This window comes from Eptesicus fuscus, chromosome 4 (genome assembly GCF_027574615.1).
Source record: "Eptesicus fuscus isolate TK198812 chromosome 4, DD_ASM_mEF_20220401, whole genome shotgun sequence".
Classification (NCBI taxonomy): Eukaryota; Metazoa; Chordata; class Mammalia; order Chiroptera; family Vespertilionidae; genus Eptesicus; species Eptesicus fuscus.
Genome location: NC_072476.1, coordinates 989,055 through 1,014,459, shown reverse-complemented (window position 1 = coordinate 1,014,459; position 25,405 = coordinate 989,055). Strand labels below are relative to the sequence as shown.

General features: G+C 50.7%; 1 protein-coding gene and 1 long non-coding RNA gene across 7 annotated transcripts in view; one reads left to right on the top strand and one right to left on the bottom strand.

Annotated features, from left to right (window-relative positions):
- Positions 1-13,039, top strand: part of DCUN1D3 (defective in cullin neddylation 1 domain containing 3) — a 34,371-nt gene extending 21,332 nt beyond the window's left edge. For all 4 annotated transcript variants that reach the window (XM_054714381.1, XM_008159912.3, XM_028136835.2 and 1 more), the window contains 2 exons: positions 9,444-9,979; positions 11,025-13,039. In XM_054714381.1, the coding sequence (XP_054570356.1) occupies positions 9,549-9,979; positions 11,025-11,508 (915 nt within the window). In that variant the 5' untranslated portion in view covers positions 9,444-9,548 and the 3' untranslated portion in view covers positions 11,509-13,039. The remainder of the gene's footprint in view (positions 1-9,443; positions 9,980-11,024) is intronic.
- A 6,082-nt stretch (positions 13,040-19,121) lies between these two features.
- The window catches only part of LOC114229101 (uncharacterized), a 31,144-nt gene continuing 24,860 nt past the window's right edge, over positions 19,122-25,405 (bottom strand). For all 3 annotated transcript variants that reach the window (XR_003615185.2, XR_008555736.1, XR_008555735.1), the window contains exon 4: positions 19,122-19,519. This is a non-coding gene — a long non-coding RNA (uncharacterized LOC114229101). The remainder of the gene's footprint in view (positions 19,520-25,405) is intronic.

The window sequence follows — 25,405 nt, the reverse complement described above, 5'->3', positions numbered from 1 at the left end:
AGTTCCACATTGCATAAGCCCTGTGCTTCCCGGGAGTGTGATTCTCTCAGTTCTGGCTGGTTCAGCATAGTAAGGGGACTAGTAGTCATTAGACCTTAAGATGGGTATCGTCATTTCTTTTTAGGGGATGCAGAAGGTTGCTTTTCTTTTGTGAGAATAAGTTGGGGAAATTTAGGTATAAACAAGATGTCCTTTATGATTATTAACTTCTTCCTGCCCGTTACCCCGCCCCTATCATTTTCCAACACTGTCTTGCAATCCTTGGAGTTACTGGGTTTGCAGCCTTTCTGGCGTGATCTACAGTGAAGGACGTGGCTTCTTCACCTGTTGTCCATCTCCTCTGGCAGCTTGCTATTTTTCCTGAAAGATAATATTTTATTGTGCTTTGGGTAAGGATTTTTTTTTAAGAAATTTAATTAGGTGGCAAGTATTACAAGATCATGTTGGGAGAAATACATACTACAATACACTGAGTGGCCAGATTATTGTGGTCTCTGAACGCATAATAATCTGGCCACGCAGTGTATATCCTATATAATAAAAGGCTAATATGCAAATTGTCCCCTCGACCAGGAGTTCGACCTGCAGGCAGGCCTGCCAACCACCCATGTCCCCTCCCCCTGGCCAGGCTGGCCAGACCCCACTGGTGCACGAAATACCCCACCGGTATCCCCCAGCCTGGCCTACACCCTCTCGCAATCCGGGACCACTGGCTCCTCACCTCGCCTGCCTGCCTGCCTGATCACCCCTAACCGCCTCTGCCTGCCTGCCTGATGCCCCTAACTGCTCAGGCATGTGCCCTGATCGGGAATCAAACTGTGACCTCCTGGTTCATAGGTCGACATTCAACCACTGAGCCATGCCAGTCAGGCGAATTTCTGTTTTTTTAAAAGCATTGTATGAGGTAAGAATATTGATATAGAAAGGTGTCAATGGAAAAGTATATACAGCCCTGGATGGGCGGCTTAATTGGTTGGAGCCTTGTCCTGTACACCAAAAGGTGGCAGGTTCAATTTCCAACCCGGGCACATACCTGGGTGACAGGTTCGATCCCTGGTGGGGACATGTGTGGGAGGCAGCTGATCGATGTTTCTCTTTCACATCAGTGTTTCTCTTTCTCATTCATTCTTTCTCTCCTTCCCTCTCTTTTTCTCCCTCTCTCCCTAAAAATCAACAAAAACATCCTCGGATGAGGATTTAAAAAAAGAAAAAAAGAATGTACAGTACAACCCCAGTTTTGTTAAAAGTGCCATGTGCATAATATGTGCATGCATGGGTCTCTGTGTGCCATCCATATGTGTTCATGAAAGAGACTGCATGACAAACTCCCAAATATGAATTGTGGGCGGTGGGATAGCAGGGCACCTCCTTTTCTTCACGCGTTGTTTTCTAAGCTGTATGGACAGCTGGAACGCATTCGGACGGGCAGCGGGAGAGCAGCCTGTGGCCTCCCCGCGCTGGCCCGTGTCCGATGGGGTTGAAAGCGGTATTCTGTGATGGTGCAGGTCGTTTCCTGTCCCTCTTCCTCTCTGGCGCAGTTGGCTTCCATCACTGCCTTCTGGGAAGAAACTGGCAAATGTGGCCTTAATGGATTTGGATTTTTTTCTTAATGAATTAGCAAACGTTTAAGAGACTGGCGAGTTACTCTGTGGTGAACCTGAGGCCTCTGAGGGCAGAGGAAATGTGGCTCTGGGAACCACATCTAGACACTGGTCACTCATGTACCCCTTTAAGCCCTGTGGATGCAGGCACTTGTCATGTCTGTATAGGTTCCTTCCTCCTCTGATTCACTTCACAGTTTCCTTTCTTGCCTTTCTTACTGGTTAAGTGTGTGTCAGTCAGTTGCCAACAACTGCAATCCTGAGACGGTGGCAGGAAAGTGGACAGTGATGTGGTAGGTGTGTGTTTGAGGACTGACCGCCTCCACATGCCAACTGGCAGCAAGAGCTTATACCGCCCCTTGGGCCTGGGCCGCCATCTGCGAGGTCAGGAGACAGCGCCGAGCTTCCAGCCAGAGACGCAGTGTCACAGGCCTGCCTGCCATCTGCAGTAGGACGCACTGAGCCCACGTCCGGCACAGCCCTCTGGTTTGAAACGGGAAGGAACTGAAAGGCGTGGTGAAGAAGCAGTGACGCCTAACACTGGTGCCCTCCGGGGTGCTGTCTGCACAGGAGTGTGACAGCCAAAACCATTCCGGGCAGCTCAGCAAAGTGGTGCGGCCCTTGGTGGGCTATTTTGAGTCGTGTGGGCTTCATCTCTGGAGCCCAGAGACCAAAAAGGCTTTATGGCTTGGTATTTGGAGATGTTGTAGTGCATGTGTACTGGCTTGGTTGTGTTTGGCAACCAGTATTTGTTCTAGACAACCCACACTGGCTGCAGCCCTTGGGCCTCAGCTGGACATATATTCTTAGTAGTATACTTGAAGTATACAAAGTAAGGAACAGTAAGAACACATTAAAAAGGAAAGTGCCATGGCTGGTTTGGCTCAGTGGATAGAGCGTCAGCCTGCAGACCGAAGGGTCCTGGGTTTGAGTCCTGTCAAGGGCACGTACCTCGGTTGCAGGCTCCTCCCAGGTTCGGGCCCTGGTCGGGGCGTGTGCAGGAGGCAACCAATGGATGTGTTTTTCTCACATTGACATTGACATTTCTCTCTCTTTCCCTCTCTCTTTCCCTCTCCAAAATCAATGGGAAAATATCCTCTGGTGAAGGTAAAAAAAGAAAAGAAAAATTACTTTGGGCAAACCTGGCTGGTCTTATTTTACAGAAATGGAGCCAATTGGTTTATTTTCTTCTAAAAATTGTTTTTCTTCTTCCTTCCTCCCTGCCCCCTTCTTCCCTGCTCTCTTTTCTTTTGCACTTTGAGATATAGCAAGGCAGGTGTCTGCTCCCCCTGACGCACTGCGTCCGGTGCCGCCAGGACCTTGTAGGACAGACGCCTTTAGGGGCACAGAAGCAGCAGCAGAGGGGTCTCGTTTGCGGGTAACCCTCCCCTCCACAGGTGACAGCAGGCCACTGCATGGAAAGGACTCACTCAGTCCTTCCTCCTGGTTATTTTTGCAAATTTACTTTCTAAGAAGTAACTTCCAAATGGACACCACCCATTCCCAGCCTCTCCAGTCACTCCGCACTCCGGCCGCCAGGTGAGGGGAAGGGGCCCTTGTGGTCTTGCTTTGAGACCCCGAGGGATGGCTCCTGCCGGCAGCCACGGCAGCCCTGGCAGCTGGAGAAAGGCTGGCTGAGGAGTTCATGCTCTGGCCTCGGAGTGTCTGGCAGATAAATAAAGTGAGAAGTGAAAAGGTGCGCCCGCCTAGCTCTCCCGCTGTCTAGGGGGAGTTGGAAGGCTGGGTTCTTAGTGCGATAGGTAGAAACACCAGCGTTGTCAGTGGCTTGTTGCTTCTGAGGAGCCTGGAGAGGAGCAGAACGAGAAGGTGGGTGGGATCCGCCCCTCCTTCAAGGCCGCCTCAGGTGCATCTCAGTGCTTTGCTGACACTGTTCGGGGCCAGCATTTGCCTCCTGGATTTCAGCTGCTCATTCCACAGGATGCTCCTTAGGTGACAGACAGGCTCACCAGCAGCCAACGCCGCATCCTCTGCGGGCTTCCCTGCCAGCCCGCCACAGAGGGAGCCAACTTGCTGTCCTGTTTTCCGTGTCAGGCCCTTGCTGACCTGCAGAGCTCAGGCTGAGGACTGGGGGAGAGGAGAGGCTGCTCAGTGGGCAGTCTCCCTGCTTGTTCGGGTGGGAGTGGCTCTGCTGCCCTCCCCTTTGGTCTCACCCTCTTTCCCTCTGGCCCTGATAGGCGTGGGCAGAAGTGGAGAAGAAAGTGCCCTCAGGCGGCGTGCAGTTTAGAACCCAGGCTCGCGGCGGGGAGGTCCCACAGTATCAGACTGGGAGGACTAGTCCAGACCCTCATTTCAATGTCGGGGCCCCAGAAGCTCAGGTTAAGTGACTCGTTCACGGGCATATGTTGCTCAGGCGATACCACACCTGAACTGAAGGCGTCCTGCGAGTTGACTCTCACCTCTGGAGAGCTCCAGGTGTGGCTGAGGTACCATTGTCATCTCCCCAGGCCAGTGATGGGTCCCTTTTCCTTAGGCACTGGCTGTGGGCCTCCGGACCACATCCCTCCGTCTCTGTTCTGCTCCCCCCTCGGTGAAAATGGTTATGTTCTCCTCCTCATAGGGGTGGGTGAGGTGGTCACAGGGCAATTCCATTGTCAGTCGCCTCAGTGCATGTTTGTAACTTAAAAGGTGCTGCTATCGATACAGGTTTTAAAGTCTCTCAACACGCATCAGCCAGATGGGCAAAGGCCTTCCTTTCCTTTTCACGCTCGTCATTGAAGGACCAGAACAGGGCGAAACCTCCTCTGTGAAACCTCCCCCTGGGGTGGCCGTGGAGTCTGAGGCCTGGCTTCATTTCCTGGCCCACGGCTGAGGGTGAAGAACCGTTTCCCAACGCGCAAGCTCCAGTGGTCTCGTGGGGGAGCTGTGAGGGGGAGGGTGCAGCCGTGTCCCCCAGCTGTGCTCCTCCTCGCAGCCCTTCCACCTCTCCTTCCTCAGCAGTCACACTCACCTCTCCTCTCCCTGTCTCCGCTCGCATGGCGTCTGTGTGGCTTAGCCCCGTGTGGCTATTCAGCTCCCCAACTGGTGACTCTGCCGTAGCAGTAGACACAGGCCCGGGAGACCGGGACCGGCCCATGGTCACTGCACGGCCTGCCCGCGAGACAGAAGCAGCTTCCGACTCCTCTTTGGTCCAGAGCATCCCCAGGAACAGAAGCCAGGCTGATGGGGAGGTGGCGTCGGGGGCTAGAGGCTGATGTGCAGGAAGGAGGGAGGGGCTGCTGGGGCTGACCTTGGTCCGGCCAAGGCTGAGGCTCCCGCCTTCCATCTTTCAGGGAGCCCCAAGCTACAGCTGTGTTTGCAAGTCGTTTCCCAGGTGGTTTTCACTCTTTCTGCCTTTCCCTTCTCCCACCCCTTGTCCCTGGCTCCATTCAACTCAGTTTTGCCACTTGGTGGAGGCAGAGGACAGTCACTCAGCCGGAACCGGAGCTGCCCCGCTCCCGCAGCGCTGGGCTGGCGCCGAGAGGGCGCTGCTCTATGGGGAGGCATGACGGCGATGGCTGCCGAGTGCCTCCTGTGAGAGGCATTGGACAGGCCTCTGACGGGGATGACCTCATTTACGCCACCACCAGTCCTCGAGGGCCCGCTGTCCAGTGTTCCTTACCTGCTCACAGCCTCACAGCTGGTGTCCCCCGTGATCCAGACCCAGGTTTGTCTACCCCTAGAGCTCACCTCTTGATTCTTCGCTCCTGGTCCTCCCTTGAAAGCTCCTTGACCCTGGTGTGCCTCCATTTCTCTTCCTGTGAAATGGGGTAGTGACGCCACAGCGCCGCGCTGCTGTACTGAGGCCTGTGCCGCAGTGCCCACCGACACTGCGCAGGCGCAGCCGGAGTCGGACTGGGAAGGCAGTGCCATTAAAGGGTAAATGAGTGGCTGGCAGTCCAGAGCTGGCCTGAGGGGAGGGAGGGGAGGGAACTGGCTGGGAGCTTGCCCCACTGGACGGAGTGACCAGGGATGAGAAGGTCACAGGGCACAGCCAACACCTAGCTTGTCCTCCTCCATGGGGAACCTGGTCCCCCAGGTGTTCCGGGCAGGGGTGCCTTTAGCAGCATCAGTGCTGGGTTTGAGAGACTGTTTGTCAACAAGACCCAAGTGCACGGGTCGAGGCAGGGGTGGGTGTCCTGCTGGGCTTGGGAAGCAGAGGCCTGGATGGAGCCCACTGTCGGGTGGGACAAGCCAGGGCTTCTGGTAGGCTGACCAGATACTCCTGGGCTGTGGGGAGCTGCCGTTCCAAATGCTTCGGGAGGGGCAGTGTGACAGGTCCCTTTGCTTTCCTTGCAGTGAGGCCGATGAACATTTTGCAGGCTGAGGAAATTCAGGGTCAAAAAGCGATGGAGAGCTGGGCTTTGGGGCTCTGAGCCATGCTGGTGGACTCACTCCGTCCCCACCTCTGGGGGTGCTGAGCCCAAGGGCATCTGGCTACCCGCATCACCGGGGCAGGCTCGCCTGGGAGAGGGCCATGGGTCGGACGCCCGTTTAGCCCACTGGGCACAGACCACTGCTCCCTTTCCAGTGGCTGGCTGGCTGCGGAGAGTGCTGCTCCGGGGTTGCCGTGGTAACACTCGGCGCTTGGGGCCCATCTGCTGGGGGGCTTTCCCTAGCACTGACATGGGGCACAGCAGTGTGGCCTGGCAGTAAGGGTTATAGTTTCTCAAGCCACACCTACCAGGTTCTGTGCTTGTGATCTTGGGTGATTTGCTTTGCGCCTCCGTTTCCTTGTCTTTAAGTGGGTTGTGGTGAGGATATATGAGTTTTTATGTCCATAAAGGGCTTATCAGCATAGTGCCTGGCACAATATCCAGTGGTCAGTAATTGGTAACTATTATTAGCTATTAGCCAACAGCAGGTGGGCCCAGGGGAATTTTCAGCTTTAAAACACCTGAAGGAGGTGTGGCCTGCCAGGGACGCGGGGCTGGGCACCGCCACAGCCTGGGGCAGGTCTGGGGCAGGTCTGGGGCAGCACTGTTTCCTAAGGAAGGAAGCCGCGCTAGGAAGGAGCGCAGTGCGTGGTCGGGGTGAGGTGTCCTCACCGTCAGACCTGAACCCATCTTGCCTCGCCCTCCACCGGGAGGAGGTGTTTCCGAGCCGGGACCAGAATGGAAGAAAGGATGTGAGGCTGGCTTGTGCTGATGGATCATCTGGCTAAATTGATCTTCCTTTTTCCTTTTTCTCATCTGTTCGGCATGTTAAAGCCTTCAGGTTTCAGCTGGTTCTGCCGTGTCAGATCATCACAGATGTTCTTAACGTGGAGGGCTGGGTAGGTCAGTGGTTTGGACCTGTTTGGGAGGCCTCCTGTTTTGCCCCTCCTACCTGAAGGCCTGTTTGGTGATGTGGGGTGTGGACTGGAGTAAGTGGGTCAGATGGAGGCCAGGAAACCCTCTCAGCCTCTAGGTACCTGGGCTCCCTGCGCAGGCGTGAGCAGCGCCTGGTGAGTCAGTGCTCCGGGGAATTTGGAGCTGGCAGGCTGTGAGCGTGTGGGGGGAGTGTGGGCCTTTTGTTTCTGTCAGCGCTTTAGCCTTTAGGAACAATCTGGACATCAGACTCTCCTCATGGCATAGTCCTGCTTGTTTGGAGATAATTCAGCTTGAACAGTTGCTTCTCTTGAATGCAGGTCTTCCAAGAATTAGCCCTTTCCCTTTTAAAATTTTAATAGGCTGGGCTTATGTCTTTGTAGCTATACTACTATTAAAGCGTGAAAAGACTTAAAAACACTTAGGCGGGTCTGTCATTTTCCACAGTAAGCCCTTACTGTGCTTTCTGTGTGATTTTGAAGCTGGGGAAACTGGGAGGCTTTGAAGGGCACGTGTAGACATGTCTCTGTTCCTCTGTTCTCTTGGAGGGCGGAGAATGGGACACACCCTGACATGGAGTCCCCAGTAACTACAGGAATGACTCTGGTCTCCATTTTAAACATGCACATCCTGATGCCCTTAGAATTCCTTGTGAAGATAACCGAGTTATCCCGACACTATTTGGAGGAAGCTACAGTTCTTTCTGTACGGCTCACAGCTCCAGCCGCTGTGAAAAGCACCTCTGCCCACTGCACTCTCCTGAGAGCTTGAATGTGGATCCTGGAGGTCCATGAAAGCTTCCTAGAGCGGGAGGCAGGGCACTGACCTGGCTGGCCCGCCTCCCCACTAGAGTCTGGCTCGCGGCTAGTGTAGCAGGTGGTAACATTTTCTGAGGACAGATGCTCTTGCACTTACCATGGGTTATGTCCCGATAAACTCTTTGCACGTTGAAAATACCATGTCTAAATGCATTTAATTCACCTAACCTACCGAGCACCGTAGCTTAGCCTGACCTGCCTTGAACGTGCTCAGAACACTTCCAGTAGTCCACAGAATCATCTAACACAAGCCTGTTTTATAACTAAGTGTTATCTCATGTCATTTGTTATACATATTGCTTTGCACCCTCATAAGTCGGGGACCTGTACTAAATTATAGATGGATCTTCTAGTGGACTAGTTGAAAGTAAGAGTCCTGAGTAGACAAGGTCTTCAGAGAAATCACCTCACTCCTGGCCCAGAAATTTCTAGCAATTCTTTATAAAAACACCTTTTTAATTATCAGGGACCAAGGCAGAGGCCCCTGGCCGCGGCCGTGGGCGGTGGCCAGGGCCAAGACCCTTGCACAAATTTCGTGCATCTGGCCTCTTATCTACACTAATAAAAGAGAGATATGCAAATTGACCATACCTCCATGATGCCCACCAGCCAATCAGGAGTGAGTATGCAAATTAACCCAACAAAGATGGATGGTTAATTTGCATACACAGGTGCAGAGTGAAGATTGAAGACTGAAGATGACTGAAGACTGAAGAGGTTTGGCTTCTCCGCTACAGCCGGAGTGGAGAAGCCAAGCCTCGCTGTGGCCAGAGCAAAGGCCTGGGTCCCGGGTGCCAGAGGAAAATCGGTGCTGGCAGCCAGGGGAAGGAAGGCCTATTCTTGCACAAATCTTCGTGCAACGGGCATCTAGTATAGGTAATAAACTACCATGGTGAGTTTGTTATATTTCCATGCAGACTTCTCTCTTTCATGTAGCAACTATCCTCCCATTTAGAGATTGGATTTGGGTAAATCTGCCCTCCTTTAAGGTGGAGACAGCCTCTTGGAGGCCCAAGCCTGCAGCCTACCAGCATTCACATTTAGTGAATGTGGCTCCACTCTCCCTCCATACTACCTGGCAGAGGACCTGAGGCGGGGCCTGGGGACCTCAAGTGGACTAAGGCGGGAGAAAGGACGTTTCACGTGCCCCGCAGGGGAGTCTCGGAAAGAACGCTGAAGAGACCAGACACACATTTTATTTTGCTGTTTGGCTAGGACTCTGCTTACAGTCTTAACAGTGAACACCCTTCACCTCGCCTTTAGGCCCCTGTGAGACTGTAGGAGTGTGGGTGTGGCCACCCCTTCTCCCTACTTGAAAAGGAAATCGGAGGGTTTTGACATTAGAGACCAGAAGATGGACCTTTTATGTGCCCCTTCTGGCTTCACTTGAGTCCAGATAACTCTCTTAAATGATGGCCAATGGGCAAGACGCATTTCCTTTGGAATATTTCTGGCCAACTGTAGATTTCCTGGATGCATTCTGCACATGAAGCACCTCTTCTTGGTAAACAATGTTGCTAGACGAATGTTAGGAATTTTCTCTATTGGTTCTCCATATGTGCTCTAGCCACTGCATTTCCAAGGTGAAGGTATAGAGCTGGCTTACAAGGGAGGTGGTGATGAACTTGGAGTCTCTCTCCTGGTTCGTGGTGGCTCATGTGCAGTCCAGTCCATGTCCTGTCTCTATCCAGTGGTGAGTGTCTCTCGTTTCTTCCCAGGTTGGCTGGCTCCTCTGGCTGATGGCATGTTGAGATTCAAGGGCCGGTGGCAGCGAGGGCTTCTGATCCAGAGGGGACCACTCTAGAGGCCAGGCCACCAGTACCATGGGCCAGTGTGTCACCAAGTGCAAGAATCCCTCATCAACCCTGGGCAGCAAGAATGGAGACCGTGACCCCAGCAGCAAGTCACACAACAGGCGAGGTGCAGGCCACCGCGAGGAACAGCCGCCGGCCTGTGGCAAGCCAGGTGGGGATATCCTCGTCAATGGGACCAAGAAGGCAGAGGCTGCCACGGAGGCCTGCCAGCTGCCCACGTCCTCGGGAGATGCTGGGAGGGAGCCCAAGTCCTGTGCCGAGGAGTCTTCCTTGCAGAGGTTGGAGGAACTGTTCAGGCGCTACAAGGACGAGCGGGAGGATGCAATTTTGGAGGAAGGCATGGAGCGCTTTTGCAATGACCTCTGTGTTGACCCCACGGAATTTCGCGTGCTGCTCTTGGCTTGGAAGTTCCAGGCTGCTACCATGTGCAAGTTCACCAGGTTAGTCCCCGCACTGCTCCGGGCGAGCAGGGGGGGAGCGCACCTGGGCAGTGGTCCGTTAGGGCAGCCTGGGCTGGCTTCATGGAGTTTGGGTCTTTCTCTGTCAGAGTTCTCAATAACTGGGCACTGACCCTCCTTGACTAAAGTTCAACAGGGCATAATCCATGCTGAGCCCTGTTGCCACGTCGCAGCCCAGCCTCCTGCTGCTGCAGACCCTCCGCTCCCTCTTGTCATCCGCTCCCTTCCTCCCTCTCTACTGCTCTGCACCTGGCGTGCCAGGCACTGGGAGTGCCTCTTGGATGTGCCTGTCACTGCATGAGGCAAGTAGCCCCTCCTCGCCCTCCAGCAGTGCCTACCTGCCCGGGAGCAAGCTGTAGTTGGCACCTCGTGGCCATACATCTCCATGGAGGGTGTTTGGGGGGAGGGCATGGCAGGATTACCCCCAGGTGTGGTTTGCAAGGTGCTGGGGGTGGATAAGAATTTGCTTTGAGAACTCCTCCTGTAATTTCTGGCCCTGGGGTAGATTACCCAGCAGACCTCAGAGGCCTTTTCTCTTTAGTGCATGCAGCAGTCTCTGAGATGGTGATCAGTGTGGTCCATATTGTGAGCTGAAGGTGTTATACGGAATACATACACAATTTTTGTTTCTTAATAAGAGGAAATTTTGATCACTGGTGGGAGTTACCCAGGTTCATCCCGAATCTTTGGTCCCTTGGCAGTCACCAAGAATATTCCAGAAACAGCCCACAGAGAGTCAGGAGAGCAGGAGGGCCCCGCGGCGGAGAGTGGGGAGCAGGGCCTGGAGCGGGCATTGGGCTTCGGGAAGATGAATGAGTGAACGGATAGGCAGGCACTGTTGGAAGCGGTTGGCACACTAACTTGTCCTCACCCACCTGGAAGAGTGACGTGGTAGTCTCAGCGCTTCCGAGGTGGAGGAGGCGAATCCCCCCAGCCCCCAGCTGCATGGTGCTATCTCCACGCTGTTGCCTCACAGGAAATGATTCTCGTTTACAGTGACTAACTGTGCCCCTCCTTCCTGTTGCAGGAAGGAGTTTTTTGATGGCTGCAAAGCAATAAGTGCAGACAGCATTGATGGGATCTGTGCACGGTTCCCCAGCCTCTTGACCGAAGCCAAACAAGAGGACAAATTCAAGGATCTGTACCGGTTTACATTTCAGTTTGGCCTGGACTCTGAAGAAGGGCAGCGGTCACTGCATCGGGAAATAGCCATTGCCCTGTGGAAGCTAGTCTTTACCCAGAACAACCCGCCCGTGTTGGACCAGTGGCTACACTTCCTAACAGAGAACCCTTCGGGGGTCAAGGGCATCTCCCGGGACACTTGGAACATGTTCCTTAACTTCACTCAGGTGATCGGCCCCGACCTCAGCAACTACAGCGAAGACGAAGCCTGGCCCAGTCTCTTCGACACCTTTGTGGAGTGGGAGATGGAGCGGAGGGAGAGGGGCGGGGCCGGGGCCGGGGCGCGCAGCTCGGGGCCCCCGGGCTTGTGTCCCCAGGAGCAGACTTAGTGCTCTGTCCCGGGGCGGCGCTGCCCTGGAGCCAGCCGAGGAATGGACCTTTCTGGAAATTACCGAAGATCCGGATATTTTCTACTTTACACCTTTCTCTGCCTTGTATCTGAAAGGGCTCTAAAATGCTGTATCATGTTTTAGGCACTTTCTTCACTTTTTGGTTATTTTGGTTATTTCCTTTTTTTGGGGGGTCCCCCAAAATATTTGAACCTGGCTACATGTTATGTATCTTTTCTTTAAGCCTTCAGACAGAATAAGCCTGCCACTTGTTGCACAAATAGATTGTTTGTGGGGGAGGGCGCCTGGGGGGCGGCGGTCCGCTGAGCTGACGTTAGACACCAGTGCCAGGTCTGCTGTGCACCCTGTTTCAGGGCAGGTCTGTGCTGTGTGTGGTGCTGTTTACATGGTTGGATTGCGGTTGTGATGACTTTTAAAGATTGACACGGAGTTGACTAGCAGTGTTAACTGTTAACCACGTTGCATTAATTCCCTGTGAGTTAAAGCCTTGGAGAGCCGGGCCGCCAAGTGTGTCCTCTGGTGACAGCCCGCCCAGCTCACTTACCCGAGCCCGCGCTCCCGCACTTGCTCACCCCTCTGTCCCCCAGCCCGGCCGGGGCCAGGCAGGGGGCGGTGTTCTGGAGCAGCCCGCAGCCACGGCCAGAGACAGCAGCGCTGCCTCCGCTGGCTGGAAGCGGTCTTGGATGGGTGTTCTTCTTTGATGACATTTTCTGTCTTTTCATGTTGTGAGTGGAAATACCTTTTTTTTCTTTGTTCATTTGCCTTGGAGCCAAAGTTTCTGTTCCTGGTGGTCGGAAACTGCCTGCCAGCCGCCGGACTCGAAGGAAAGCTGTGGCATGGAGCTCTGCTTGATGCTTCCTTAAAAACGTTGAGTATCATCAGCTCACTGTCTGGCAAGTGCAGAAGCCTGGGGCTGGCCCGACCTCTGCCAGACGTAGCGTGTATTTAACAGTAGACGTGTGCCCTTGCCTTCTGCTGCGCCGTGTCGTCGCTCACCCCGGGCGTTATTTATTATCTGTGTTGATGTCAGGCTCATTGGGGTGACGTGATGACTGTTTAGGTTTACATTGCCCTCTTCTTCCCCTCCCCAAATATGTATATGTACATATATAAGATATGTATGTGTTTTACCTATCTAAAATATATATGTACACATATATGTGTCTATATTCCCGTTTGCCTGCTAAAACTGGCCTGAGAGGAGGGAGAGGAGGGCCAGGGAACACCAGGATGGAGGCTTCTGAATCTGAGTGTGGACCATTCTCACTAAAGAGAAGATGAATTTTCTCAGCTCTTTCCTCACAAGAGGGAGGCCCAGTTCCCCAGACGCCGCGCTCACTCCCGGGGGCCAGCCTTGGACGCGCTGCCCAGGAGCTGACTGTCCTACCTCTTCAGTGGAGGGCTTGTCCTTTCCCCTCGGCCATGTCCCCGAGCCTGTGCTGGAAGGGTGGGCAGGAACTTGGGAACAGGTGGAAAAGGGAATCTTTTAAATAAACGTATAAAACACTTACATTTTTGAGGTGACGAGTTTGTCCGTGGAGCGTGGGCGTTTCTCCCTGGCCGCCTCGTCTCCCTCCAGGCAGTGTCTCAGCCTGGCAGCAAGTGCTGCTTCCCAGGTCCTTGACTCGCCTCAGGGATTCAGACTCCCGTCTTGACAGACGGTTATCTGAGGAGTTTCTGCCGTCGATGTTTTCCTGAAATTGACATTGACAGGGAATGTCATTGGAGTTTGCTGTTCGTTGCCTCTCGAGGGTGGATGGGGAACTTGAACGTCAGCCACAGCCATCAGCAATACCGCTGGGAAGCTGGCGAGGGTGGGGTCTCAGGCCCGGTGTCTGTCTGCCTTCACTTAGCCTGACACAAGATCCTTGTATAGTTTCTAGGGACCCCAGCTGGTTCTGTGGGTTCAGCTGTAGTCAGCATGCCCAAACTGAGTTCTTAGGGAGACCACCTTCTCATCCAACTGTCTGCAGCCTCCTGGTTTTCCCAATTCTGAATTGGGGAGGGGAGGGCAGGTGCCCCTAGCCAGTGCACAGGAGCGGGAGCCCCAGGTCCTGAGGACCCGGAGGACTGCCCCCCTCCCCAGCCTACAAGAAGGCGTCCCCTGCGTTAGGTGGACTCGAGTGAGCGGGTTTTGTTTTTAATTGTTCATCTTCCTGGGCCCACACAAGAACCATTTTTACAAGTTTTCAATTATATTTTCAATGATAATTATTACAAAAATGCAAATGAGGACCAGAAAAGGGCGCAGTCAGGGAGGGACTTGCGAGTTGGCGTCCCTGACCGAAGTTGGGTGGCGGCTCGGCCGGCGCTGGACCCTCGTGCCCACAGGACGCAGGCTTGCTGCGGAGGGACCCACGGAGGGCGTGCAGGGCTTTGTTATGCTTCTGGGAAAGGAAACCCCTTTCTCTGACCCTAGAAATAGGTTTGCGACTTAGCAGGAATGATGTGGAAGAGGCCAAATGCAGGCCCCTCAGCCAAGCCAGGGCACCCTTCCCTCCGCCAGCACGGGGTGTGGAGGGCAGGATGCGGATGCCATTTTGAAAATAGGCCAATATCTGAGGGTGACGACAAACTCAGTTACTGTGTTGGCAAATGCGCTGGTTTTGGCGAATGGTGTGTGAGCTTGTCTCACAGCGGGCGATCAGAAAGCTGGATGGGGTGGTGTTGCTTCATTGAGTTGCTTTCCCCATCCCTGCAGATGTGAACACACGGTTAGCCCACCTCCAGCAATGGCACTGCTGGGCGTCAGCGGGCTGCCTCAGCAGTGCCCCTCATCCGTGCTGCATGGACCCACTTGTATGAGTGGGTTCCAAGACTCCATACTGAATCTTGGTAAGAAAAATCTAGAGCTGAGTGAAGATCCAAATTTCAACCAAGCTCCCAGGCCTGGGGAAGTCAGTTGAAAATGTACAAGGCATAGTTTTTAATATTAACAGGGTTAAGCCACACAGTATTAATTGGTCTTTGAAACAGTACTGGCCGCCCAGGGGCTGGAGCCCGCAGAGTGTGGGACTCCACCGCTCAGGTGGCCTCATATATTAGCCGAGGCCACATCGTGTTAGACAGAGGTGGGACGTCACAGGGATAAGGACTTGGGTGTAAAAGCTTAAAAGCTAAAGCAGATCTGCCTTTAGCCAGTATGTGTGCTACAGGAGCGTCTTCAGTGCGGTGCGGCCCAGGAGGAGACCCAGGCACACAAGTGCACGGCGAGGCTGGAGGGGTGCTGCCAGGCTGGCTTTGTCAGCTGCCTGCGTTTCCACTCTCCTGGTCTCTGGCTAGTGAGGACTTAACCGTCTTGGTAACGGACGCCAGCTGAGAGGACTCTTGCAAGTCATCACATACTGATCTGTCAAGTGTTCCTTGGGACGCATTTGAGGACATGTGAAATGGACCGCTTACTCCAGTCTGTTTCCCTGCATGGTACTGAGGGGTTCCCACCCTCCCTGCAGTTGGGAAGCTGTAATTGTGGCATTTATTTAGAGTAACCTGGCCTGGCCTGCATGTCAGTGAGGCTGTGGCGGTGTTTTCCTTATTGAGGGACAGAACAGATGCTTGAGCTCTGGTTCAGCAACCAAGATGGATCCGATGGCTCTGAGCGGCCATCAGGTGCTGGGCATCACCTCCTCCGCTCCGCTCCTCTCGGAGGCTCAGCCTGCTCGCACTGCCCGCTTCCCCTGCCCGCTCCCTCCCCGCCGCTCCCTCCCCACGGCCAGCACAGGTCTTGGAATTGCCAAAGGAAGCCGATCAGCTGCTGGGCCCCAGCACACATTTATTCTGGGAGAAGTGTCTTCCCTCTGACCTGGCCCCAGCCCAGAGTCTGGGATTAGTTGCTCATGCCCGTTGCACTAATGAATGATTCTAGGTTTCACAGGGGGATTTGAAGCAGTAGGCAAAGGGGGCTTGGGTGAGTTGGTCTTACAGACACCCTGCCTTACCCGCTGAGGTGATGAGTCCACTACTCACGTGACCCTCCACCTTTGTGGATTCCTCTTGGTTTGTGATCAGTGTTTCTAAGGTTGTACAAACTTGTTGACTGAAATCAATACTTTTGTTTGTATTCTCTGCACTGTTATGCTCTCCAAATGGCCCACTGAATATTTTTATTAACTTGTTACACACATTTTTTGTCTTTGTCTAATTATTTCTTTTGATGGTCTTTTATTTGGAAGGTTACCTGCTGTTGCGTTTAATAAATTTGTTTACTTGACAATTCGGGGGGGGGGGGGAGGGGGCAATAAAAAACAGTGGCTTTATTCTTGGGCAAGATTTACCCCGTGGTAAATCTTCCCACATGATATTGGATAGCAGTTCCTATGCTTTGGAAAGTCCAGATAGGATAGGACCCAGACTCTCCCACTCACCAAGCTTAATTGCCTTTGGGGTCCCAGTACTTTAGGCAAAAGCAAACGAGCCCTCACAGGGCCACTCCCTAAGTAAGTGTGACCTCAGCCAATGGCGTGGATTCCCATGAGGAACAGGAAGTAAGTGTGAGCTCTGTGCCGAATGGTGGCAGCCCTCAGGGTGGCAGTGATTAAGGCAAAGGAGACAAATTGAGCTGTCAGGTGCCGCTGCTGGGTCACCTTTGTCAGGTGAGTGAAATCGGTTTCCTTTTCTCACCTGTAAAATCAGAAGACTGTCATTTCCATTAGAGTGTGAGGATTACGAAGTATGTACAAAGCACCTAAGGTGTGTAAGTTTAAGGTTTCCAAAAGGATGTCCGGTGAGTGTCCAGAGACTAGGCAAGGGGTAGGCATGGCACACATGCCCTTTCCCAGGCCCCCGCCCCTCTTCTAGCTCGACTCCCCTCTCTGCCAAATTTGGGGGAGATGGAAGGCTTAGACTAACATGGTTCCTGATGGCCCCATCTGGCTCTGACATAGGAGTCTGATGAGGGTCGACTACTCATGACCTTTGGCCTCCTTTCCTTGCTTTCTGTCTGGTTACTGTTTATGTTCAGGGAAGTGATCGGCCAGCCACTCACGTGGAGGCCCTGTTGGCCTCCCCAAAGATGGCCAGCCTCATGCCGGCATCTCAGTGCAGCGCTGGGATGAGATGTGCTTTTCTGTTTCCTTCCTGGTGGGAAGGCCCGGGAGACATGCTGTGTCCTCTCCAGCCAAGAAGAGGGGAAAAGTTTTCTCAGTGCGCTGGAATTCTTTCCTCCAGGTTGAGTTTGGAAGGAAATCTAGAGGGCGGTTTTCCCCTCACTTGAAAAGTAAACCTCCAGAACATGTACTTACCCCATTCTTGGGCTCCTGTCTTCTGCACGAGCCCCTCTGCGCCCCTCCCGCCCCCCCCACACCAGGCCTTACAGAGTGAGGTGTGGGGAATAGCAAAGTGAAGATTGGTGCTTGTGCAGAGCCCAGAGCTATTCAGAGTGCTTTGCTGACACACAAGTTTCAGGTCAGTGAGGGCAAGCAGCTTGTGCTACGTTATCAGGCGAGTTATCAGGCGAGCGCACCTGCCGGGGCTGTTCCAGCAAGAGAGGCGGGCCTGCTGCCGCAGCGCGAGAGGCCGTCAGCCGCCTGCGCACTGGCCGCGTCCTTCCTCAGTCCACCACAGCAAGGCCCGGGTGGGCTCTGGAAGCCATTCTCTAGTTCTAGGTCCGGAAGGTCGGTCTGCCTGGGAAGGGAAAGGAGAGGCCAGGAGCCAGGCCAGCCCTCCACTTCCTTTGCTCTGACTCCCGCGGATGCCCGTCCTCTGAAAGCCATGGCCCTCGCCCGGGTTTAACTTGAGAAAGGCCTAGTGGAGGACGGCAGCAGGGCCGGCAGCGGCCAGGCGCCCAAAGGTAGTTTGTCATCCCGTGGTGATGGGACTCTCCGTGGGCCCTGCCTGTGTTTATTTTGGGAGGTGCTGCTGAAATTACTAGTGAATTAAAATATGAAGCTACAGAATAATGTGGAACTAGTGTACGACAAGACAAGAAAAACACGACACCGGCTCTTATATAATAAGACTATATAATGGACTTACATAATAAAGAAGGCATTGTCTTTTAGTGGGTAAGTAAAGATAGGGAATTGGGTAAAATCTAAATTTGGGGGGAAAGTTACCACAGCCAAAATAAATTCCAGGAGGAATAAAGATATACCATGGTAAGTTTAACCATTAAAAATACATATACTTGCTAGTGGATATTAAATTGATCTCTATCAAGACTTTCTCAGCAAAATAAGGGAAGAAGAGATCATAAAAGAACAAACTTCTAAAACTTAAAAAAACAAATTGGAAACATTTCTGCAATTGGCAAATAGACACAATCCATAACACCTTGAAAGCTCAGTGTGGAAAAGCACTTCACTAAACATGGGCAAAGGGTATTGATAACTCACTGAAGAAAACAGCCAAAAAGCTTCTGGAACAAATGGTAGATAGCTATCTGAAGGGTACAAAAAACCCAGAAGGTAAGCCTCTAATGAAAACCATTTTTGGCTTATCAAATTGACAAATATTTGAAACAAATCCATGAAAAACTTTTCTGGGATCAAAAGCCCTTCAGTGCTCCTCCTCTAACCCGTCATCCACCGCTAGGAATTGTCACGGTGCAGGACGGGCCAGAGGCAGGTGCGGGGACGGGAGGGGCCGCCTCACCTGGGAGCCACTTCAGTGGCAACAGGGAACGCTGAGCAATGGGCGCGCCTCAGCTGGAATATTGGCAGCTATTAACTCTGCTTTTGTTTTTGTGTGTGTTTTTTTTAATATATTTTATTTTTTACAGAGAGGAAGGGAGAGGGATAGAGAGCTAGAAACATCGATGAGAGAGAAACATCGATCAGCTGCCTCCTGCACACCCCCCACTGGGGATGTGCCCGCAACCAAGGTGCATGCCCTTGACCGGAATCGAACCAGGGACCCTTCAGTCCGCAGGCCGACGCTCTATCCACTGAGCCAAACCGTTTTCGGCTTAACTCTGCTTTTGAATGATGGAAAATTATGACAGAAAATGGTAAAATAGTGACAGTCAACTCTGGTGGGACTAGATGGGATTTTAACTTGTCTGTACTTTTCAAGTCTTCGTTATTCCTTATAATAGGGAAGAGCTTACTTACAAAAGGGGGGCAAAGGGAAAGGGCGCTGACCATGGCCGAGTGCCCTGAACGACCCCACTATGGTGAGGAGGCCAGAAGAGTTGTATAAAAGCCCTTGGAATTGCTCCCCGCCCCCCCCCCCCCCCAAAGAGGTGTTGCTTCTCCAGCAGCCGCCTTGGTGTGGGAGGGAAAGCGCACAGATGCACTGAGGAATGGAATGTGTGTTTTGCCAGAGGCAGCCCTGGCTTCCAAAAGGCGGGAGTGTCCGTGAAAGAGTGTGTACAGACTAGGGCCCCAGAGGGCTGTGTCCTGCCCGTTGCTGCAGAGTTCTGGAGATGGCCCATGAGGGACCTCCAGTCCCACCCATCCCGAAGGAAATTGCCTTGTCACTTCCAGACTCGTCCTGGGAACACAGGGAGCTCTCACGTGCTGTGGGGTCTCACACGTGGGAGAGGCTCCTCAGTATAATGTCATTTACAAGGTGGGCTTTCCATAAGTTTTGAAGTAGGTATTAACGTCCCATTTTAAAAGTGAGGAAACTGAGGTTCAGAGGGAAAATAATTCATATAGCACACTATTCTGTCAACTTCCACAAACGATCTTTACATTTTTACAATAATCCTTGAGAGTAAAGACTTCCTCATTTCGTACAGCTGAGGAAATGGACTCACACGAGGTGAAGTGACTCGCTCAGGAGGCGCCACCCCAGGCCTGTCCACACCCAAAGGCAGGCACTCGCGTCCCCCAGGACTAGATTCCCAAGAGGTACGCAGTGCCCAGCTCCCACCGCTCGGAGGCCAGCGGGACAGGAGCCCGCAGCGCTGCTGGCTTCGGAGCTCTCCGGGCTGCAGGGAGGCTGCCGCTGAGCCTGGGAACCTGCCTCTCCAAGGAGCTTCAGGGGGCAGTGTCCCAACCCAAATCCAGCTCTTCCGTTCGGGCTCCTGGCTCCGGCTCTCAGGGACCTGAGAAGGTACATGGAAAGGGTGAAACTGCCTCAAAGGCCCAAACTTGACAGTTAATTCTGCACAGAATTTTTTTCTAATTAGAAAAGCACTATATTGATGCTACACACAGAAAACGGGTAAAACCTAATGCCGGTCTCATAACCAGAGAGAAATACTGTGATAATCTTGCCATACAGTCTGCCCAGTTTTTGTTCCAAGCCTGTGCATGTTCTTGTATCTTTTCTTCCACATAAACAGACTCTTCTCTAACCTCCATACTTCATACGACGTATGTGAATGCATGCTCTCACCTTCACAGCGGTCCTGTGAGATCGGGATCATCACCCCAAGCACTGAGGTGAGGTCAGACAACAGATTCACAGGAAAGCGGGTTTGGGCTGAGCAGCCTGGTCTGGAGGTGTGCTGCGCTTCCGGCAGGAACGCCCGCATCAAACTGAAGATTTTCACCCGGCACAGGAAACCATCCCCACGGGAGAACATATGTGCCAATGACATAGCTGACCAGGGGCTAGCAGCCAAAACTCATAGAAACCTTATAAACTCAACACCAAAGTAAACAATCCAATTAAAAATGGGCAAAAGACAGGAATAGACTTCTCCAAAGAGAACATACAGATGGTCAACAGACAAGGTACTCAACGTCATTAATCGGAGAGATGCAAATTAAGACCAGGATGAGATACCACCTCACAATGGCTTCCATCGACAAGGCAGCGAGCCAGTGCTGGGAGGACGCGGGAAAGGGAGCCCTCGCGCACTGCGGGGAGAGTGCGGCCGGGCGCCGCTGTGGGAAGCATATGGAGTGACAGAGACGCCTCAATATAATGGACTAATTTGGGCGAGGAGGTGTCCGTTAAAGCGGAAAGGAGGTTTTCAGAATGCGTATGTTAAAAAATAGGCCAATTAACCTGTTTTTACTTACGTAGACACATTTGTGTAATTAAAATTATGTATAAAACGTTTTCTATATGTGTTACTGTAATTTTTTTTTAAATCCTCACCTGAGGGTATTTTTCCATTGATTTTTAGGGAGAGTGGAAGAGAGAGGGAAAGACAGAGAGAAACATCGATGTGAGAGAAGCATTGATTGGTTGCTTCCTGCATGAGCCCCGACCCACGCCCAGGCTGGGGAGGAGCCTGCAACCAAGGTATATGCCCTTGACCAGAATTGAACCTGGGACCCTTTGGTCCGCAGGCTGACACTCTATCCACTGAGCCAAACCGGCCAGGCTGTGTTACTATAATTTTAAATTTACACTGAATAGGTCTAGTAACTGCACGCATTCACCAGTCACCACAAGTGAACAAATGCATGGCTGGGGCATGGCCTAGCGCACCTGGGAACATTGCCTGCACATGACAACGGAGCAATCACCACGCACAGTGTGGTGGGATCACATGCTAATCATTCGCTGGATGTCGTTTACGAGTGGTGCCTTGGTTAAATACTTAGACTGTAGTTGTAGATACGTAGTATCTATCAGTCCTCAACTGTGCATGTAAACCCCTTCTCGTACTTCCACCATTTTTTCATTTCTGTGGCCTGCTTGTCTCCAGAGTTAGGATCCCAGGATTCATAAGAAATAAGAACATAATGTTTACAAGCTAGGAGGGAAAACAGAGACCCCAATTTTTCAATATGGATTAAATACGACACTATATGCTAATGTATGAGCAATTTTGTCAGGATACTATCATAATATAAAACAAACCTACGCCAAAGTAGCGTTGGCTAAGAACTTTAGCTAAATCTCCTCCTGCTCTCTGACACAGCGGTGATGTGTCCATACCATGCAGAGGCGTCCCGAGGAGGAAAGGACCAGGAGGAGCAGCCAGAGGGTGGGGAGGAGGGCGCAAGGCTCCGGTGCAAGGCCAGTGAACAGGCACGTGCACTCGGCAAGCTGAGTCCTGCCCAGGGGCTTCTGCTCCGAGACGCAGCGGGCCAGCGCTCCAGCCGTCCCTGCACACCTTGAGTTGGATCCTGTGATTCCTGAGAAGCTTTCCTTAAAAAAAGGAATGGAGCCGAAACCGGTTTGGCTCAGTGGATGGAGCGCCGGCCTGCGGACTCAAGGGTCCCGGGTTCGATTCCTGTCAAGGGCATGTGCCTTGGTTGCGGGCACATCCCCAGTGGGGGGGGTGCAAGAGGCAGCTGATCGATGTTTCTCTCATCGATGTTTCTAACTCTCTATCCCTCTCTCTTCCTCTCTGTAAAAAATCAATAAAATATATAAAAATTAAAAAAAAAACATTTAAAAAAAAAAGGAATGGACAGGCTAGGAGATGAACAAGTTTTCTTCCCTGGAAAGTCATTTCAAAAGAATATTTTTTAAAAAATTAGTATATGCTCACTTGTAGAAAGGTTAATAAGCAAGCAAGAAATTAAAAATTAACCCTAGTCCCACCATCTGGAGATCATCACTTTACATCTTAGTAAGTATCCTTTCCTATTTTTTATTATATTCACTTATAGTTCCTTTTTATAAAAAGGCAGTCATGAGCTGCGACCCCCTGAACACCGGTCCCCAATTGGTGCAAACACACAGATTCAAAGGAGCTCTTCACTCCACCACGGAAAGGTCAGATTTCGCTGGGGATAAGGTGAGGTTTCTCGTCCCGGCGGCGGGAGAGAGAAACGCTAGAGCTGCGGGAGCTGGAGGACCAGGGAAGTCTGTGCCTAGAAAAATCCCTGGCTGTTGGGGCTGCTGTGATCCGTGAATGTGGAAGGGAGTCCTCAGAGCTGCTAACAGAAGGGATCTCTAAAAAGCAACCCATTTTGATCTGACGTGGAGGGTCAGACTGAGAATTTCAAAGGAGTGCAGGCTGCTTAGTCTTGCACGCAGACCCACTTTCCACACACTTGGGCTTTTTCCGATTCTGATTACTAAGCCCAACACATAGGAAAACCCAGGTGGGGATACTCTGAGAGACTGCAGGGGAAAGTGGTTTTTCTGGAACCTGGGGATCAGAACTGGGAGTGACCATCGGAGAGGCAGCTCTGAGGTGCACACCTCAACAAACTGGTATTGAGTTGCGACAGGGAAAGAAGCCTAGAGAGGCCTGGAAGTCAATCCAGAAACACTGCCACCCCGGGGCTGAATCACAAATTGTCTCTGGTGTAAGCAAAAGTAAATACGAGAAATTAAGACACTGCCCGTTAAAAATCAGGAGGAGCAGTGGAACGCACAGAACTGCAATACTGTCCGGACTGGGAAACAGGTGTACCAAACAGAACAATAGAGGAAGTGAATGACCGTCACTACTGCACATTTTATTTTATTTTTATTTATTTTATTTTAATTTATTTTTTATTTTCATTTTTTGCATCTTTTACTTAAGAAACTAAATTTTTTTCTTTTTTCCTCACTCAATTTTCACCTTTTTAATGATTACATTTTTATTTTCAATCAGCATTATTATTACTACTATTTTACCTTTTTTTTTTTTAAGTGTCATTTTATTTTCTCTTTGTTTTACTTTGGGATTAGTGTCCTACATTCTATTTTCATCTTTCCTTTAGCATCGTTTTACCCTATCTCACGCTAACTTTATGCCATCAACTCTCTTCCTAACCTTTCCCCTTTTGGTCTCCTGTTTATATTAACCCTTTTGGGCTTTAGATTTTCCCTATTCTTTCTGTTTACCCCCTGCTAAAATGTCACACTACTTATATATCTAATCTCCAATTCCCTGCTCCAAGTCCATTCACACCTCTCTCTACGCTATCTTAACTAAAAAAAAAAAAAAATTGTTTTTCTCTCTGTCCCTTTGTTGTTGTTTGCTTGAATGTTGATTAGATCGGATTTTTATGCTTTTTTGTGAGATTGTTTTGCTTATTCTTTGTTTGTTTGTTTTTTGTTAGCTTTGTTTTTGTTTGTTTTTTACTTCTGTTTTCCCTTGCTGTGCTTGATATTAGTTGTTGTTTATAGTTTGTATTAATCTCCAGGTTCGTGTTGCTGGCATTTGCTGGGATTAGTGGTTGTTCTACTGGAGTTTTCTCCCCATATATATAGTTTGTTCCCCTTTTCTCTCTTAGTCTCATTCTTGTCTCTCTTACTTTTTTTTTCCTTTTCCCAAGTTCATTTTCACACTCCTTTTTTTGTTCTTTCTTTTTACTCTTCCTCTCCTATCCCCTAATTTGTCTTTCTCTGGTGGTCACCTTTATTAGAGGTTATTAATATCGTGAATACAATTCTGTTCAGTGCCTTGTGTGTTGTACCTGGTTGTGTTGTATTTTGTGCCTTTAAATCAATGCAGGAGAGAGAGAACTACATAACCAGACATCTGGAGAAGAGAGACCATGGGGAGACAAAGAAACAGCCCACATAGGCAAGAAAAGCAGGCATCACCAGAAAAGGAAGTAAACGAATTAGAGGCCAGCAACCTATCAGAGAAAGAATTCAGAGAAATTGTCATAAGGTGGCTGAAAAGAATGGAAGACAAATTCGACAATATGAGTAAGAACCAAGAGGAAATGAAGAAGAACCAAGAAGAAATGAAAAATGACATCGCTGCTGTAAAGAACTCAATAGAAAGCATCAAGAGTAGACTAGAATAAGCAGAGGACCACATAAGTGAGCTAGAAGACAAGATGGAAAAAAAATACCCAAGTAGAGCAGCTTCTAGGAAAAAAAGATTAGAAAGCGGGAGGAGAGCCTAAGGGAACTTTGGGACAACACGAAACAAAACAACATCCGAATAATAGGGGTGCCAGAAGGAAAGGAAACTGAGCAAGGAATAGAAAACCTGTTTGAAGAAATAATGACAGAAAACTTCCCTGATACGGGGTAGAAAAAACCCACACAAATCCAAGAAGCTCGCAGAGTCCCAAGCAAAATGAACCCCAAAAGACCGACGCCAAGGCACATTATAATTAAATTGGCAAACACCAATGACAAAGTAAGAATCTTAAAGCGGCCAGAGAGAGACAGAAAGTTACATACAAAGGAACCCCCATCAGACTAGCAACTGATTTCTCAACAGAAACTCATCAGGCCAGAAGGGAATGGAATGAAATATACAAAGTCATGCAAAGGAAGGGTCTCAATGCAAGAATCCTGTACCCAGCAAGGCTATCAATCAAAATTGAAGGTGAAATCAGGAGCTTCACAGAAAAAAAAAGGACTAAGGGAGTTTATCACCACCAAACCAGCAATGCAAGAAATGCTAAAGGGTCTGCTGTAAAAACAAAGAAATAGGAAGCAAAGAAGGAACACAGAGGTAAAGAATAAAAATGGCGACAAATAAGTACCTATCAATAATAACTTTAAATGTAAATGGATTGAATGCCCCAATCAAAGACACAGGGTAACGGGGTGGATAAGAAAACAAAACCCATATATCTGCTGTCTACAGGAAACCCACCTCAGAAAAAAAGACGCATACAGACTGAGAGTGGAGGGATTGAAAAAGGTTTTCCAGGCGAATGGAAATGAAAAAAAAGCTGGGGTAGCAATACTTATATCTGACAAATTAGATCTCAAAGTGAAGGACATAACAAGAGATAATGAAGGCCACTTCATAATACTAAAGGGAGCAATCCAACAAGAAGAAATAACTCTGGTAAACATATATGCACCCAATACAGGAGCACCAAAATACATAAAAAAAAACTCCTAGAAGATATCAAAGGAGAGATTGACAGCAATACAATCATAGTAGGAGACTTTAATACCCCACTATCACCATTGGACAAATCCTCTAAACAAAAAAATCAGCAAAGAAACATCAATCCTAAATGACTCACTAGACCAGATGGAATTAATATCTTCAGAACATTTCACCCCAAAGCCACAGAATATACATTCTTCTTAAGTGCACATGGGTCATTTTCAAAGATAGACCATATGTTAGGACATAGGCAAAGTCTCTCCAAATTCAAGAAGA